Below are 16541 nucleotides of genomic sequence, written 5' to 3' on the forward strand. Positions count from 1 at the left end.
ACATGGAACCGTCTCCGCTCGAGCTCAGCACAGCTCCACCCCCGCCGCTTTCGGGAGACTTAGGCCAGCAGAAGGAGCAACATTAGTCCCAAGACCTTGTCAGTCAAATCATGACTAGGTACTTGCTGTGAATAGCTGACCAGGTGGACAAATTGACAGGTGAACATCCTTCTTGGGGGGGTATTGCACCAGGTTAATCCGTACTTGAAGCAGAATTTTTGCCCTGCACGGCCATCCCCATCCGGGATGGCGCCCTTGCCGCCCAATAGATAAAAGATCATTGGAGGTCATGAGCCCCGCTGGACCAATGAGACTGCTTTGAGATGCTATTCATCGGCATGTGCCCCGGTACTACCGTGTACGGAGAGTAATACGGGAAGTTGAGAGACTTAAAGTTGAAAAGTTGAGTTGGGGGGAAACGGGTGAGGTCGGCTGAAGGGAAGAAGGAAGAGAGGGGAGAGAGAGAAGCTTGAGCACTTGATAGATATGGAGTGACCAATTTGACCTTCATGATATTCTTTAAGACATTCTCTTTGAGATCGATCTGAATCTATCTAATTTATTATTCTCTTTATGATTTGATTTTATTACTTATTTCTATTCTTTGTCCTTATTATCTCAAGTGCTTATCCCACTTAGGCAGCTGGTAATGGTATTACCGTTCGCCACCCGGAGCTCCCCTCCTTAGCTCTCTGGAGCTGGGGAGAGCTTTGGAGGGGCTCCGTTTGTGGGATTGTGGAATTATAGCTATAGCTGGAGACTATGGAGAAATATTTATGATCCAGAAGACTTTTAATATTAATAAAAATGCTCATCCATTTTCTAAAATTATATAGGAGCCTTGAAATTAATTTTTTTTTTACAGGTGTCGAGGTGGCATAACTGCCAGTGTTCGTTGATTCTAGGCTAAGCTCATGCATGCACCCCCTCTTTTTTGGCGGGACTCCATGGAAGAATCATGGAACATGTTCTCTATGTAAAAGAATCAGAAATACAATAAGGAAAGAATGAAAATAGAATAGAATCCAAAAATTAATTAAAAATTACCAAAAAATTAAAAGGAGAAAAAAAAATGCAAGCGGGGGAAATAGAATACGTTAATTACGGTAAATACACCCAGCACCGCACTACGCATCCTCCATCTTCTCTTTCTCTCTCTCTTCCACAAATCTCCCCCAGCACTTGAACCTTTGAACCTTTTGAGGAGTTCCTAGTAATGGTGATTCTCATATGACTCCATTTTGGTGTTTCTGGTGATTTTGGGTCTCAAAGTGATCCTCATTTCTTCCTTTCCCTCCCATTTACCTCTCGGCTCTATCTATCCTCTTTAAAACCCCCAGAGGGTCTATATATGCAACATGCCTCCTCGAAGCTCGTTGACTAGCTCCTTCTCGGTCACTGATGCCAACAATGAAGTCGTCTGTCCTCTCAAGAATAATGATGGTTCCAATTGTCGCAAACGATGCTTGGGAGTGAGTGCTTCATCGTCCCTCCCCGCCCCACTCTGTTATCGCCATCTGCAGTCGAGGACACTGTTATCCATATCGATATGATCTATGATTATGATCTATAAATAAAAGAATGCTAGAGCTGAGTACAAGGACCACTCTGATCACCTGGTTACAGGAAAAGCGGTATCGCTCCATGCAAGAGCATATTCGTCGGGCGCATCCGAATCACTATATCCCGAAGCTCCCGGCGACCGAGGAGAGCTTTCTCTTGATGGTGAACACCCCACCGGACCAAAGAGCTCATCTTTCTCCTCCAGATCCTACTCCGCCGAGGCGCCGTCACGGTCAGTGCAATAATGTATCAGTTGGGCCTCCAGATGACTGACGGTTACCTACAGATTTAGCGGATAGAGACATATATGTCGCAGATGCCAGCTCCCCGGCCACACCTCGAGCTGATGAACCCCACCCGGCCGCGGCCACGGCGGCTGTCGCACTTGCACAATTGCACCATCATCGCCTAGCATCTGACTGGGATACTGACATGGTAAGGCTTGTGTCGAATTCCTGGATTATTTTTTCTATTTTCCCCCCTACGCCGGAAAAAAAAAAGGAGACTCAAAATTTTTTTTTTTACCTTCTACTTTTTTTTTGCCCCGCGCAATTCGCTGATCCTATTTTTCCCTAGGACACTCATTCCGATACCGATATCACGCAGGACCGTATGCGCTCATCGATTGAACTCCCTTCCTTGCGCGACCATTTTAAGCAAGAATCGTTGCCACCATTCTCAGCGCGCCCGCGTGGTCTTCTTCCGTCAATCCTCAACCACTCACCCCCGGTCGCTCATCCACGTTGCCCCCGATTCAGCGCAAGGAAAAAATCGCTCGTCCGCGCAAATCATCCATTACACAATCAGCTCGTAAGCCTAAGCATGAACGTCAAAAGTCTAAAGAGTTCGGTCGGCGCCCTAGTCTCAGGCGACCGTAAAGCGTTATCAGCAGAACCGCAGACCGCGGCTTGGGCGCAAGGCAAACGATGGGAAGATCTTATCGAAGCAGCAACCTCGGCTACTGAAGTTGATGATGAGCGATATTCAGAGGTATATTTCATCCCATGTGTTTCGTTTGAATTTTTTTTTCTCCACACAATCCTGGCAGTTTCCCTACTATTACAAACCTGTATCACTGACACTCCCTCAGGCTGGTCGGTCCCCAACCATTGCCCCGCTACTCGCCAACGTCACTTCAGCCCCAGTTGGTCCCAAGAACCGATCATCTTTACCCCCAGCATTTCAATCTGGAGGTCTGCCTCCTCTTGGATCCCATCGGGCGTTCCCACCCCATTCCTATGCTGCATCGCCTCTACATAAATCCCTTACCCCTCCACCATTTGAGGGACCTCGCAGCCATCGAGATAGCGATCTAGAACCATTTCCGTCTATTGAATCTTCACTTGACTCCATGTCCACGGCATCTGGAAAGAACTTCCCGTCATCGGCGTCTGGGATGGCCCATTCCGTCAACTCCGACTCCAGTCCAGTCCTCAATCTTATCCCGCCCATTTCACAGCGCCAGCATCATCGGTTTTCCAACCCCACCCCGGCATCCTTCCGCAACAAGGATATTCAGATTTACTGCGCACAATGTAAACGTCCATGGGTCTTGAACGAGTGTTTTGCTTGTACAGAATGCATCTGTGGTGTCTGCCGGGAGTGTGTCACCATGTTCATCGCCAGCCCACCAACCTCTTACCGCAGCCCAGGCAATGGGATGAACAATATTCAGCATGGCCCGACCAGCTACCCCAGTGCTAGAGGGTGCCCTCGATGTCAGACGGTGGGAGGGAAATGGAAATCTTTCCAGTTGGATTTCAAGTGATCCAACTTGTTTCCTTTCCCTCTCCCTCCATGAGGCTGATGGCTTATGCATGTTATGACTAACGCTTTATACATGGTCGTTCTTTTATTTATATTTCATGATCCCATCTTTTTGATGATATGACAAGACCAAGATCAGAAGACTTGAGATCAGACACGTCGTCTCACCCGTTCATACATTCTTCTCATATCCTTTTTTTTCGGTACAGGCTTCCGAATATCCACCATGCAAAAAGCTGGCCTTTTTTTTCTCTTTTCTCTCTCTTTTTTTCTTCTTTTTCACGTCATGTCTTTCCTTTCTGTGGTCGGCTCGGTTTGGTTTCAATTTTTTGGGGGCATCTTTGGGGTTCATGAGGTTTCATGTGTGGGTTATTCTTCATCTGGCCACCTTGGCCATGATTTCCGTTGGTTCTTTGGTTTAGGTTCTCTGATTTCACGCTGATATGATGCAATCTTGTACTGCAACTCATTCTGTTATTACTGAGATAGAAAGAGACGAAGCAGAGATTTACTTATTGACCTTGCTTCTACTGAAGATTAGGAGTAGTACTCGTCTTGCCCATCTCGAATTTACATTCTGTCCAAAAAGTCGATCAATCTACATTGAACATCCAACAATAACTTGAATCATTCAGCCATCCCGAAATCTCACTCTGCCCAAATAACACTACTCAATCCCTCCGCTGCTCCAACCGTGCCTGTCTCTCCAACCTTCAGAATAGCCACCTCCTCCCCCAGATCCCCGGTGGTACGATCTCGTCTCACAATAGCAACGGTAGACGAAGCCTGGTTTCCAATCGCGACCAAATCGCCCGCCCGATTAATCACCATCGTCCGTGGCACCTTTCCCCACGCATCACTCTTGCTCAGAACATCCACATTTCCACTCTTCGCATCCCGCTCCAAGGTAACTATCGAATCATTCGGCGCAAAACCATCATCACTGCGAATGGAAACATAAAACCGATCCCCAACCATGCGAATCTCAGCAGGCGTCGCACCAGATGGCATGATACCATCCTGAGAACCTTCTCCAGGATACGGAACAACTGTATCCTTAAGCTGTAGATCCAAACACCCAGACCTCGCATAAGAAACATCAAAAGTCATCATCGTCCCTCCAATCTCATTGACGAGGTACAGGATTGTCTTCCCAACAGCAGCCATCTGTCTTTCATGCGTCGGTCTGCCATACTCACCACCTGCATTCGCAGTCTCGTTATTCGTCCCATCTGTCCAGAATAATCCATGTCGTGGACCCGACCCGAATGTTACATTCACCGGTTGGCAGGTATGTAAATGTCCGGAGTGGGGATCGATACTGTAGATTCGGAGTAGGTCGGCGCCTAGATCTGGGGAAACTAGGAATGAGCCGGTGGGATCGAGGAAGACAGAGTGGGGGTGTGGAGAGTCTTGTTGTGGGGTTGAGCCGTTGTGGGACATCGTGAAGTGGAGGGCTTGTTTGGCGTGGGTGTTTTTGGGTTTTGTGAGGGGTAGTTTGAAGGTTGAGACGGCAGAGCCTTCGCTGTAAATTTGTTAGAAGAAGTTTCAATAAAGATTTATGTGTTGTTCTAAGGTTGTGGTATAGATGGATCAGATCTGATTAGATCTGATGTGGCCTGGTTTAAACCAAGTTTCCGTTCGAACCAAAACAAAAAGGTAAACTGGATAGGGAACATCTAGGTAGTCTGAGAGGGGAAGATAACTTACTAATGCGCAATGGCAATATACTTCTGGCCTTGTCCAGCTTCATAAATCACACTCTTCACACTACCACCAACTGTCTCCGCCTTGGCTACCTGGTTCAATTTCCCTCCGGAACCAACAGAATAAGCGCTCAACGTGCCATGCGTATCCGGATCCGCAGTTCCACTCTCATCAGAGCAGTAGAGTATCTTGGCCTCCGCATCGAAAGTTAACCAGCTTGGCATATCACCACATGTCTTCTGTGTATCGGTAAGGGAGAGGTTGTCTCCCTTGAGACTCAGGGTGTAGATGTTTCCATTGTAATGGGTTGCCCAGAGGGTCGCTTCATGGCCACCAGTGACAGAGACAGAATTTGCGTTTGCATTACTTCTCGGATTTGCGTGTACAGCTGGTGACTGTGTCTCTGCTTGAGCTTGGTGAGGATGCGCATGGACGTGGAGAGTAGTGGTTGAGAGGGATAGGAGGGTTGACAGGATTTGAAGCATTGATGCTTTTCTGTTTAGGCGCATTTTGCCGGTATTCTCGTGTCAATAGTGAGCGAGTAATAGTTCTAGGTGTTTTAATACGACGCGAGTTGAGGATATTTTCAGTGGATCTCCGAAACTCAGCGCGATTGGAATCAATTACCAGTTGGTGAAGATATTGTCAACGGATTGAGACCAGATCGTGGGGTTGAAATCGCGACAGCAGTCCTTATCTCGCAGACTTGAGACTGAGAACCTTGGGACGCGGTAACTCGAGATTCAAATTCAGGCTGTGAACAAAGTACCACACCTGGGGAGAGTCGCAAGTATGTTGTATCGCTCAAGTTCAGGTACTTGGCATGCAAACAACGCGCACGCGAAATTGAACCGATCTCAAATGCCGCAGATATTTTAGTGTTATTCAGGATCCCGTGCAGCCCAAAGTGGACACCATGACGAGCGCCGAGTCCTGTTGTGCGGGATATTTGTAGTTAATTGGAATGGATCGACATATTGTTTGAATGTTACTGCATTGCGGTGGAGTGCATAAAGTGGGGGTTCAGGTTGGAGCTCGGGGAGGGGTTGGGAGTCAAGGGGTCTCAATGTTGGCTATTCAGAACATTTGAACCCTGAAACTTCGTACTCCACTTGCCCAGGTGCTAGTGGGCATTGAGATGTGCTTACTGTGGATAAGGTTGTATTTGAGTTGAAGTATACCACCTACCCCTCAAGAGAGTGGGATATATGCGGAGTATTGTAGATATTGGAAATTCAATTGTGTCGGCCCTGGTTAGTATGAGATTCGGTTCTTTGAGCTCTGGGGGCCTGGGCTCGGATAAATGGAATGCAAATTGTAGCCTTGACACGTATTCGTTCCTGTCAATATCCGTCGTACAGGGCCATGAGCGCTAAAGGGCTGCGATCACAGTACCTGATCACTAGTCCTCCCGAGGTCCTAGTAGTAAAGGTTCAAGTTGCACGTAGTAAGGTCACGGTGGTACATCATGATGAGATTGGTCCAAATGTTTGAAAACTTCAAGTTCAACCTTAAAACTTGAAGTTTATAGCAGACGGCACTGGGTAAGGGTTCAACTCTTGTCAGTGCCAGTGTGAGATCCACAATGGTCACGGTCTCGGATAGGGATATACAAGCCCTAGAGGACTGCCATAGACCTCCGAGTCAGTGGTCAAGATGTCCCTGTTTCACTGCTGGCATATGCAACTCCAAGTCCAAATTTCAATATTCCCTGATTATAGCTGTCAATTATTCAAACACGGTCTTTTTGAACAGTTACTGACCCAAAGGATAAAAGCGCGTAATATCATAGCTGTGCTGGTGGAACAACAACACCAAAACTACAGCCCGTGAAGGCGGTAAAGCAGCGCGATTTTACCAACAACATTTCATCGCATTATATTTCCCCGAACCAACCTTTGGAGACTCACAGACTGGCTATTGCATCATGGAGACATGTATGAAGAACGAATCTCCATGAAACAAGCAGCTTTCTATCACCTTCAGAACAATGCGAATGCAGATTCCACCGTGACCATGGATCCACTCCGCGAGCTCCAGAACTCCAAGCAAAGCTTTATGCGAGTCAGTCGACAGCGTGATACACAACGGAAAAGCCGGACAGTCCTCTCATGCACTCCATGTCGACAACGCAAAGTGAAGTGTGATCGCCTGGCACCTTGTAGCCAATGCACCCGCCGCAGCGCGGCTGAGTCGTGCGACTATCTACCCATCTCTAATCAGGCAGATATTCCAACTTCCACTTCACCATCGCCTTTACAGAACAGTGCCACAATACCTAATGATGCGGAATGTACAGAAGTGTACCCAGTGAGCCCAGTGGATATACGACAGCATACAAATACACTACGGGGCCCTACAATCACTTTAACAGCGTCATGCAATAATAATAGTCCTATTATATCGGCTCAAATGGGCTCCGTTGACACACTGACCCAGTCTTGTTTTCATGGGTCAGGGACAAGAACTAGATTCTTTGGCCGAAGCCATTGGGCCTTGACAATGGACATGGTACCCGAGCCTCATACCTTGAAATACATCAATACATTTCTAACCGCGGTCTAGTTTCCCGATCTCAAAGCTCATCTTCAAAAACACCATAAAGTTAAGAAAGGACTTTCTGGTGCGGACTCGAATAATGCCCAAGGCGTGAGTCGCACGAAGCAAAGGCGATTGCAAAGAACATATCAAACACATGCCCAGATGAACTCAGAACCACAGGGGCTGGAAAGCATGATTCCAGCTCGCCCGATAACCGATGAACTTGTTCAGATCTATCTGTCGACTTTTGAAACTACACTCCGCATCTTGCATGTCCCTCAGTTCTTGGCCGAGTATGAAGAGTTTTGGAATTCAACAGACCAGCCGTCCTCAAATGATTGGTCTCGAGATGTATTTGCAGCCAAGCTGCTCGGAGTACTGATATGCGCGACACCTCTTGTTGACACTGAAATATCGACCGATGAAGACCGATCTCAAGTTTCGAATAGAGCGGCAAAAGGCTGGTTACAGGCAGTGGGTTCTTGGGTGAAAACGATAACCTCATATGCGAAGCTGGATCTAGACTTTATTCAAGTAATGTGTCTACTGTTAGTAGCGCGACAGGCTATCGCGTATGAAGGCGATCTTGCCTGGCTTGCTGCTGGGTCTCTCATTCGAGAAGCTATGATGATTGGTCTACATCGTGACCCCAGTAATTTCAAGGGCATATCACCTTTCTTTGCGGAGATACGTCGGAGACTTTGGTTCACGATCGTTGAGCTAGACCTTCAGGCGGCTTTGGATACTGGCGTCCCAGCAACCATTTCGGATGATGAATTTGACTGCGTGCCGCCGTCGAACCTCAATGATGAGGAATTTTCTATTGAATCGTCTATACCTCCCGCTGCTAAGCTGTCCACAGTCTTGACCAGAACATCTTTTCAAATCTCCTTAGCGCAAACTTTGAGTGTCCGGATCAAGGTTGTCAAAATTATCAACCTGATTGGCTTAACATCGACCTATCAGGATATCTTAGATCTGAGTCAAGTTATTACAACGGATCTGTCTCAGTCCTCGTTTTTAACTGGCCTCAACTGCGATAAAGATGCTGCATATTCGGAATTTTGAAAATCGGTTTACTTATTTCTAGTCTATCGATATCTTCTCGCTCTTCACAGACCTTTTGTCCTAAGTCTTGCGGAGACTCGAACTGAGATGTACACGTATTCCCGACGCATATGCACAGAAGCCTGCATTTCTCTGCTATCGCCCCTCAAAGGCACTACAAATGCATCAACAGATCATGTCATATACCCACACATTCTTCGGCTCAGAGGAGGCATGTTTCGAAGCGAGCTATTCCATGCAGCTGCAACACTTTGTTTTGAGCTTCGGTTACAAGTGACAGACAAGATATTACCTTTGCTTCCAGGAGCTAGCACAGGCGACACAGATTGGAACACCAGCCAGCGTGGAAATTTGATACGTACTGTCGAGAGTGCCATCGAGTACTTTGCATTCAAAGTCCGGACAGAGAAGCAAGCGTGCAAAGCATTCATGCTGCTCAATATGGTATATGCATCGGCACAAAGTGAGCTCTTCTTAGGAACGGATACACACACAGCTTGCGAAACAGATACCAGCCACCTGACCCTTGAAAATGCCTGTCCGCGGGCGGCTCGAAGATGTCAGCAGCTACTCCTCGAGGGCTCTGGCCGCGCGGAGTGTCAACATTCCGAGGAAAATTGGCTCGGCTACCCAGGGAATCCATTCATGGTAGATTTCCAGTGATATATTGACTGGAAAGGGATGACGCTAATATTGTCCTGATTAGAACGAGGAAGCCCCTGAACTTGGCGAAGGACATCAATGTTCGCAGAAGAATTCGTCGTCGACGACTCAGACGGACCATACTTCAGGCACGACTGACGCAGGGAATGCCGGGCCTGACCTGTTTGTGAGTTCTAACAGCTGAATTGACTTGGAATTTCCATGCTAAAACTTCACGCAGGACATCTCATTTGACTGGGGGATGTATCTTGACCCAGCATATCTGAATGAAACGGGGAATCTGTGGCCGTTGATGGATCCGTTGATATAGATCACCGGTTAGTGCAGAATTTACTGGGTCATCTGTCCCACACTGGCATAGGTATCTTCAAGATACAGGTGTTTTGATGGCGCTATCGTCTGGATGTAAGACGACCGAGGTTGCTCCATTTGCTACAATTTGATTAAGAGTGATTTCCTTGCCTTCTCTATCAAAGATTTGGGAAGAATTAGTGAAGAGGAAGCAATATGACCGGATCAAGCATGGGTTTGGACAATCTTCACGGTGATCACAAATTACAATACACATGCTCTGTCTAACCGCGCTAGTCCAAATTAGGTCTACAAAAATGCTTCCAAGGTTACTATTATTTGTGAAAACTCGACAGATAAGTGGCATATCTGCGGAGTACTCAAGTGCTATCGCCAAGGTCCAGAACGTGATGGAATCAATAATTGACATCATTTATTCGTGTTGTGTTATAGGAATCTTGTGTGGCTTTGTGATCCATCGTCCGGGTATATCATTTCCTGTTTAGGCATATACGATCTCCGAGAGTGGGTCCTCCCTCGACCGAGGTGTTGAAGGCAGTACGGAGTAGTTCACCCAAAAACAACCAAACAACAAGATTTGGCACGAGAACCGAGAAAAAACAAGATTATGATTGTTTTCTGATACTTCAACACACTCTAAGCTCTATAGCTGAAATCATTGACAACATGTAAACTCCAGACAAAAACTGCCACACCCCGATTTACACTGATTCAAAGCACTCTCAAGACTCTGTCGCTTCTTGAAGTTATCACCAGTGACACCAGCCATATCAACACCAGTACTGCTACCAACTGACACACTGGTAGTGTTTTTGGTTTCCTGAGTATATGATTCCGGCTGTAATGTAATAGAATGAATGCCATATTCATGGAAACATTCCCTAATCGTCTGTGCAAGGCTCTCAAAATTAGGCATAAGGTCACCATCTAGAACGACATGTGCAGAGGCAAGAGCCTTTTCTTGATTGAGGCGCCAGATATGTAGCTCGTGGATGGCGAGGATCCCAGGAATCTAAAATATTGGCAGTTAGCAAAAGTTTGTAAACTAGATGGATGTTAAGAAGATCAGAGTATACCTTTTCCAAATCATGCTTCACATCATCATGATCAACTCCTTGTGGTGCACTCTGGAGAAGGATAAGACCGGATTGTTTAACTGTATGCGGTAAGCATTCTGTCAATGGGCGGGAGATAGGAGGACATGTCTGCATACTCAGTGGAATGGAAGATATGAAAATCATAATCGCAATACCCATGCTCACGGCGGGATCGGCATAGAATCTTCCACCATAGTTGGCGAACCAGATTACTGCCGCCGCTATGATGACACCGACGTTGTTTGCGCAGTCTCCAATGACATGAATCAGGACCCCCATCATTGCCAGGTCTCTATGTTTTCCGTCGGTGGTCTTGGTATTTGTGTGGTGTTTATGATGAATGTGCTATTTGCGATTGTGTTAGAACAATTTTGTAATATAGGAACAGAAACTGACCTTCTCGTCTACCGCTACTGGTCCAAGAGCTATCGGATCCTCGGTGGTATGGGTATGTGCTTCGTGGCTGTGGCTGTGACCATGATCGTGCCCATGTCCATGTCCGTGGCTATGGTCTATGATAATCGTTAGTAACGACTACCAAAGAAACTGGACTAGAGTGAAACTCACCGTGAAGAAATAATATGCTGAGAAGATTAAGACCAAAACCCACACATCCCATGATGAGCACCAGCTTTGGCTCTTCAACGCCTGGGCGGAGTTAGATTTTCCGGTTGTTTGTGGCGGTCAAGATATGCAGGCTCAACACTTACGCTGCATGGAAACGAATCGCTCAATGGACTGCAGAAAAACACTGATGCCTAGACCAAATAAGAGAACTCCGTTGAAGAAGGCACCTAGTAGCTGAATGCGTTGCCAACCAAACGTGAGAGTCTTTGGTGGTGTGCCTTTCTCCGCGATCTATTAAAGTTAGTATATTCCAAAGAAAGCTGTATGCTCCTACTGACTATGGTCGCAGCAAGGGCAATTGCAAATCCCACAAGATCATTAAGCTGTGAATCGTCAGTCCTGGTTCTGTAGAGTAGTTTAAGGTGGGTCCAACATACATAGTGAAAAGCATCGGCGATTAGAGCGAGGGAGTGCGTGTAGAATCCAACTATTAAGGCAAGTGTATAAGTGAGGGCACTCTTCAATGATTGGGGTCATATTAGCTGCCATAAAAACAAGGCTTACCGGATATTTCAGCTATAAAGAAACATAGCGATATGCCAAGCACAGCGCTTAGTCGTTGGACACGAGATATTTTGAAAGCCATGCCGAGTTCTCCGTGGTCGTGACACCTTCTCGGGCCCCTGAAATCAATAATCTTGAAAAGCAATAGTTGCACAAGACGAAGCAGATCCTTTATATGAAATGGTAGGGGCAAAACATGTGATTTGGGCAGTTGTCGGAGATCAACATTTCCTATTTAGGAATTCTAAAACGCCGATGCATAGTTATGCAGGGGCTCCGAACTTGAACTCTTCCAGTTATCGGACCAAGTACGGAGTATGCAGTGTTGGTCTGAAGGCTGCACGTATTGTTTAGATAGCTCTCTACACGCGTAGTCCTCCTCTCTCATTGGCATCCATGCCGCCGCTCTTTCGTCCCTCTACTGTAACAGTTGTGGTCTTGCTCAAGTGATATCATTGATTTGTAGTTATTGTATCAAAACATGCTGCTAATTAATGGTAGAATGCTGGCTAACTTATGGATGTATTATCATTTGACATTCGGTGCTTAGGTTATCTATGTTAGTGTCACTGGGAGCGTGTGACTTACACGCACCACCACCTGGGCAGTAGGTAGCATAACTTGGACTATCGCTTCAGTAAATTACTTGAAACATTCAATGCCAGTCATATTCACTTTCACTTTCAATTTCACATCGCATCTATTTCAACTCCAGCTCTTTTCCACCAACCCTCATCTTCATTCTTCCTTCCAAATTTCCTTACCGGTATTTCATACTTACCCATATCCAAACGTCGAATCGCTTCACATCCCGCTCAGTTTGTTTTCAAATACACCGAGCGCTCAAGCTAACTTGAACTGTGCCAACCAGCAAAGCTACATTTTTTCAAGTTTCGCCCTTAAGGGATTCTCAGCACTTGAATCCTTTCGAGCACGAAGGAAATGATGACACCAAAATGGTGTTTGAAGGAGCAATTTCCAGGGAGCATAGTGTGTTGTTGGCTTCGGAGATACCTATTGACTCGCCTGAACCATCAACATGGCCCTCACCTATCTTCTCTTCGGATGCCTTCGAGCAAATGATGCTTCCTGATCTATGCGGCGTTACTCATCATCGGGAACAATATCTCTTGTTGAAGGTTATCACAAAGACAGACACAGTGATCATGAAGTCGGCTGCCTTCGGAATGGAAGATGACAAAAATGTTCTGTTCCTGAAGTCGTCGCCCGACGACGAAGAAAAAGAAATGTGGGACACACAAGAGCTTGAAGTTGATTCGGATTTCATCGTTAAGGAGCCTAGGGTTGAACTTGAGGACGATGGTTACTGCACGGTTCAGTATGATTACCGCACAGGCGTCTTGTTCCTGGCCCATGGAAGTGAGCTCATTCCTTTTCCCTGGAGAAAAGAAGTGACAGTGTCAGTGAATGGAGCAGTTTTCTGGAATTGAAAGAGGCCGCCATTTCGAGGGAAACGGTGACTACCTTTCTGCTATTGAGAGGTAAAGTCAAAAGTATAGTATATTTTCCTTTGAGAAGGCCATCACTAATCATTTTGACAGTTACTTAATCGCTTTGAAGTCCTCCCCCGCATCATCGTTATCTCGAGTCGCGCCTTTTGTTATGATCAAATCAGAAAAACCAATGCAGGACCCCAGGAGTCATAGGCTGGAGTCTATGGAGCAGGGTGATGGTGATACGCGGTAGAGCATGAATCAGCAGAAGAGAGGAGCCGCAAGAAGCGCCATGGTTGGAGGTCTTGAAGACGGTTAATGAACCAAACCCACCTCACCTAGGCACTACTGTACCAAGAGCTAAATCTAGAAAATAAATCTATTTCCACAAAGAGCCTTGGAAGGGTTGAATACTCTAAAGGTAAATAAAAAATTGAATGAAACCGCTCATAACTTGAAATTGTGACTAGGAATCTGCCGGTAAGGTATAATCATCAAGAAGACGAAGGTTATCATGAAAAGCCGGGGTCCGTACAAGGTCCACAGCAGGAGAGACATTGCGTTCCTTAATAGAGCCCGGCTGATTAGGCTGCGGCTGTGAGCCATCAAAAGTCCGGACCATAAATCCCATCAGACTTTGTAAAGCAATTACTCGATCCTCAAAAGATGCCGTGCGCAAGATACGCAGCGTTTCTGCAAATAGGGCAGGCATATAATATATAACCACTGCGTCGCCATCATTTATTCCGTCAACATTCAGTCCATTGGTAAGTGCGTCGCGAGTTGTATCTGGTAGACCACGAAACGCGTCCTGGAACTGCTCTGCTGTTGCTTGGTCGGCAACGCGGCCCATAGCAAATAGACGAAGTAGTGCTCGATCTGATGGATCGGTGGGCGATAAAAGTGGAAAGCCCTTCTCAGCAATTAATTCGCCACGATTTTGTAAAACAGCATCATATGCTTCGCGAAGGGACCTTTCATTTGTGATGACATCACTTAAGATAGGCCAGGCCTGCAAGAAAGATTGACACACTGGTTCGATCATTCGAGTTGCGCCCCGGCTATCCAGATGTCCACCTGCACCAGAAACATCAAAGATAATTTCTTGATACTTGAGGTTGAATGCTTCACGATGGCCACGGAATTGAAGCAGAGGTTGTAGGCTCCCTGGGACGTTTTCACCCTGTGTTAATTGAGGGATGTTCAAAGTAGCTCCGACATTGATTCCGAGTACAACTTCTTTGCGCCGAGCATCAGAAAGTCGATTAAGTGTTTTATTCAAAATACCACATTCCACAGCTTCGGCAAGACACTCATCGTGATTTTCGTGGTCGTGCTTATCGCCTGTGCCCTGCCGCGCGGCAATCTCATCACCTAGGTGGGGGTCCTTTCCCATATCGCCCACCACCAAAGCCACAATCAAGGCCAGGAGATAGTCAGGGTCATCCCAGGAGGGAAGAACTCGTTCTCTCAATGCCTGAAAAGTCTCCGGTGATAACTTGACTACTGCAGGCTGGTTCGCTGTAAATGCCTCATATTCATTTGCGAGGAGCCACTTGACCGCGCGCACGTTGGTGATTGTTCGATTGACTTCATCAAAATCTTCTGCGAATAATAACCTGGACGGACTGAGTCCATTCTCCGTCAAATTGCCTTTGGGGGGGACTCCCGTCTCCTTCAACTGCGCGTGGTACTCCTTTCAAGTGATCGATTTCCGGGCCGAAATCAGCGTAGAGTAATTGAACAAGCTCTTCATCGCGTAGAGAAGCTAATTCCTTGCGAAATAGAATATCAATAAATGTACGAGCCATTCTGAAGTTCCTGCGACGAAGGAATTTTCTAACAAGGCTCTTCATGGTGTGATGATTTTATAAGTTGGGGGAGTTTGTTCAAATGTTGAATGTGGAGCGGGGTGGATCTTAATGTTAAACAAAGCTAAATGTTTAGTAGATAAACTTGAGCCTATTAAGTCTTCAAGCATTAGTCCCAGGACTCCATAGTAGGAATAAAATCCACTCTTACGTGAACTCTCAGCCCCAGAACTCAGCCCCGAAGAGGTGTTCACAAAGAAAAAGGTCGGTAATCGAATTCTAGGCCCATTCACTTGCCTTTGTGGAGTTGTGGGGAGCTCAAACTGAGGTACAACAGCCGATAATTTGCAGCAGGACCCATACACATGTGCAGCTTGAAGAATAGTTTTTGGAGCTGTATTGAGATCTAGGAATGGATGACTGTGGAAACTATTTAACAAGGTTAGAATAAGGTATAATTGTTTCATATATAATGGGACGGAATGAGAGCCTGAATTTATTTCAAGTTGGGCACAATATTCTATGCCTAATACTAATTTCTACGTTCAAATGTTGAGTCTAGTCAATATTTAGCAGTCTCGGAGTTGTAAAAATGTCATGTGAACTCAATCTGAGTCTATTCATCGATTAATCCACTGGATCATATCTTGCATTCAGTCTCCTGAGCATTCTCCACATGGTGCGTCACTTCAGCCAGCCATGATTTTAGGCGGGATTCGGGTGTGGCTGGTGCATCACCAACGCCGAGCAAGTGGAAATGAAGAAATGAAGACTTAAGTAATAGCAATGCTATCAAGCTAATAATTTACTATTCATGTTTATGTGACATAAATCAGTAGGCGAAGCCTTGTAATTACTCTCACTGTCAGTGGGTGTGCTTTAGAGGATACTCATTAGTACCATATCATGAAACATGGACAGTCGACATTCTTCGAAGCTCACACTCATAACTTGAAAGGAACCAGGACGTGAAGTTCTGAGATTCAATTAAGATAGAAAATAGACAGTTAACAATCAACTAGTCTTGAATGAAATAAAATGAGGCCCACGAGGTTTGGAAATTATTTGAGATTGATTGTTCGCTAGAAGAGTAAAATTTAATATGAAACTCAAGTGAAGAATCGAAGTTCAGAAAAGGCTGAAGAAGCTTCAATTTTCACTACCATGAAGCTCCTTTACTCATCTTGATTCAACTCGACAACTTCCAGATTTCAGTTTGAGAGTTCTTCAATTTTATCGATCAAGATCAAATTCAAGCCATCAATGAACCGGTACCATCATTACTAGCCGTTGAGCGGCTCTGAAGATATCAGCAGTTCATCGATCAACTATCCCGTGAAGTATGTCTCACACCTTGTACTAGTCAGCTATCATTTCTCTTCCTCTCTCAGCCTTCCTCCTCTTCCCTTATCATCCTTACGTCTCAC

General features: G+C 46.0%; 7 protein-coding genes across 7 annotated transcripts; 4 read left to right on the top strand and 3 right to left on the bottom strand.

Moving 5' to 3' along the window:
- Window positions 1–1358: 1358 nt before the first annotated feature.
- rfeD (uncharacterized protein) lies at window positions 1359–3331 on the top strand (the record flags this gene model as incomplete). Its single annotated transcript, XM_057092369.1, has 5 exons — window positions 1359–1472; window positions 1627–1795; window positions 1850–1998; window positions 2140–2553; window positions 2654–3331. The coding sequence occupies 5 exons, from the start codon at window positions 1359–1361 to the stop codon at window positions 3329–3331; spliced, it is 1524 nt and encodes a 507-aa protein (XP_056943543.1).
- Window positions 3332–3978: 647 nt separating this feature from the next.
- On the bottom strand, window positions 3979–5522 carry N7483_008943 (uncharacterized protein; the record flags this gene model as incomplete). Its single annotated transcript, XM_057092370.1, has 2 exons — window positions 3979–4855; window positions 5041–5522. The coding sequence occupies 2 exons, from the start codon at window positions 5520–5522 to the stop codon at window positions 3979–3981; spliced, it is 1359 nt and encodes a 452-aa protein (XP_056943544.1).
- Window positions 5523–6993: 1471 nt separating this feature from the next.
- Window positions 6994–8646, top strand: N7483_008944 (Zn(II)2Cys6 transcription factor; the record flags this gene model as incomplete). The annotated part of the gene is made up of 2 exons (XM_057092371.1): window positions 6994–7548; window positions 7603–8646. 2 exons carry the CDS (start codon window positions 6994–6996, stop codon window positions 8644–8646), a joined length of 1599 nt encoding a protein of 532 aa, XP_056943545.1.
- Window positions 8647–8733: 87 nt separating this feature from the next.
- Window positions 8734–9619, top strand: N7483_008945 (transcription factor domain-containing protein; the record flags this gene model as incomplete). Its single annotated transcript, XM_057092372.1, has 3 exons — window positions 8734–9294; window positions 9353–9475; window positions 9530–9619. 3 exons carry the CDS (start codon window positions 8734–8736, stop codon window positions 9617–9619), a joined length of 774 nt encoding a protein of 257 aa, XP_056943546.1.
- A 657-nt stretch (window positions 9620–10276) lies between these two features.
- N7483_008946 (cation diffusion facilitator family transporter) lies at window positions 10277–11931 on the bottom strand (the record flags this gene model as incomplete). Its single annotated transcript, XM_057092373.1, has 8 exons — window positions 10277–10633; window positions 10698–11063; window positions 11115–11252; window positions 11286–11366; window positions 11442–11576; window positions 11624–11668; window positions 11723–11772; window positions 11850–11931. 8 exons carry the CDS (start codon window positions 11929–11931, stop codon window positions 10277–10279), a joined length of 1254 nt encoding a protein of 417 aa, XP_056943547.1.
- Window positions 11932–12805: 874 nt separating this feature from the next.
- N7483_008947 (uncharacterized protein) lies at window positions 12806–13300 on the top strand (the record flags this gene model as incomplete). Its single annotated transcript, XM_057092374.1, has 1 exon — window positions 12806–13300. One exon carries the CDS (start codon window positions 12806–12808, stop codon window positions 13298–13300), a length of 495 nt encoding a protein of 164 aa, XP_056943548.1.
- A 469-nt stretch (window positions 13301–13769) lies between these two features.
- Window positions 13770–15114, bottom strand: N7483_008948 (uncharacterized protein; the record flags this gene model as incomplete). Its single annotated transcript, XM_057092375.1, has 2 exons — window positions 13770–14908; window positions 14970–15114. 2 exons carry the CDS (start codon window positions 15112–15114, stop codon window positions 13770–13772), a joined length of 1284 nt encoding a protein of 427 aa, XP_056943549.1.
- Between the last annotated feature and the right edge of the window lie 1427 nt (window positions 15115–16541).

Source organism: Penicillium malachiteum (genome assembly GCF_028827825.1).
Source record: "Penicillium malachiteum strain IBT 17515 chromosome Unknown utg000004l:1.0-4883003.0:1.0-4884900.0, whole genome shotgun sequence".
Lineage (NCBI taxonomy): Eukaryota > Fungi > Ascomycota > Eurotiomycetes > Eurotiales > Aspergillaceae > Penicillium > Penicillium malachiteum.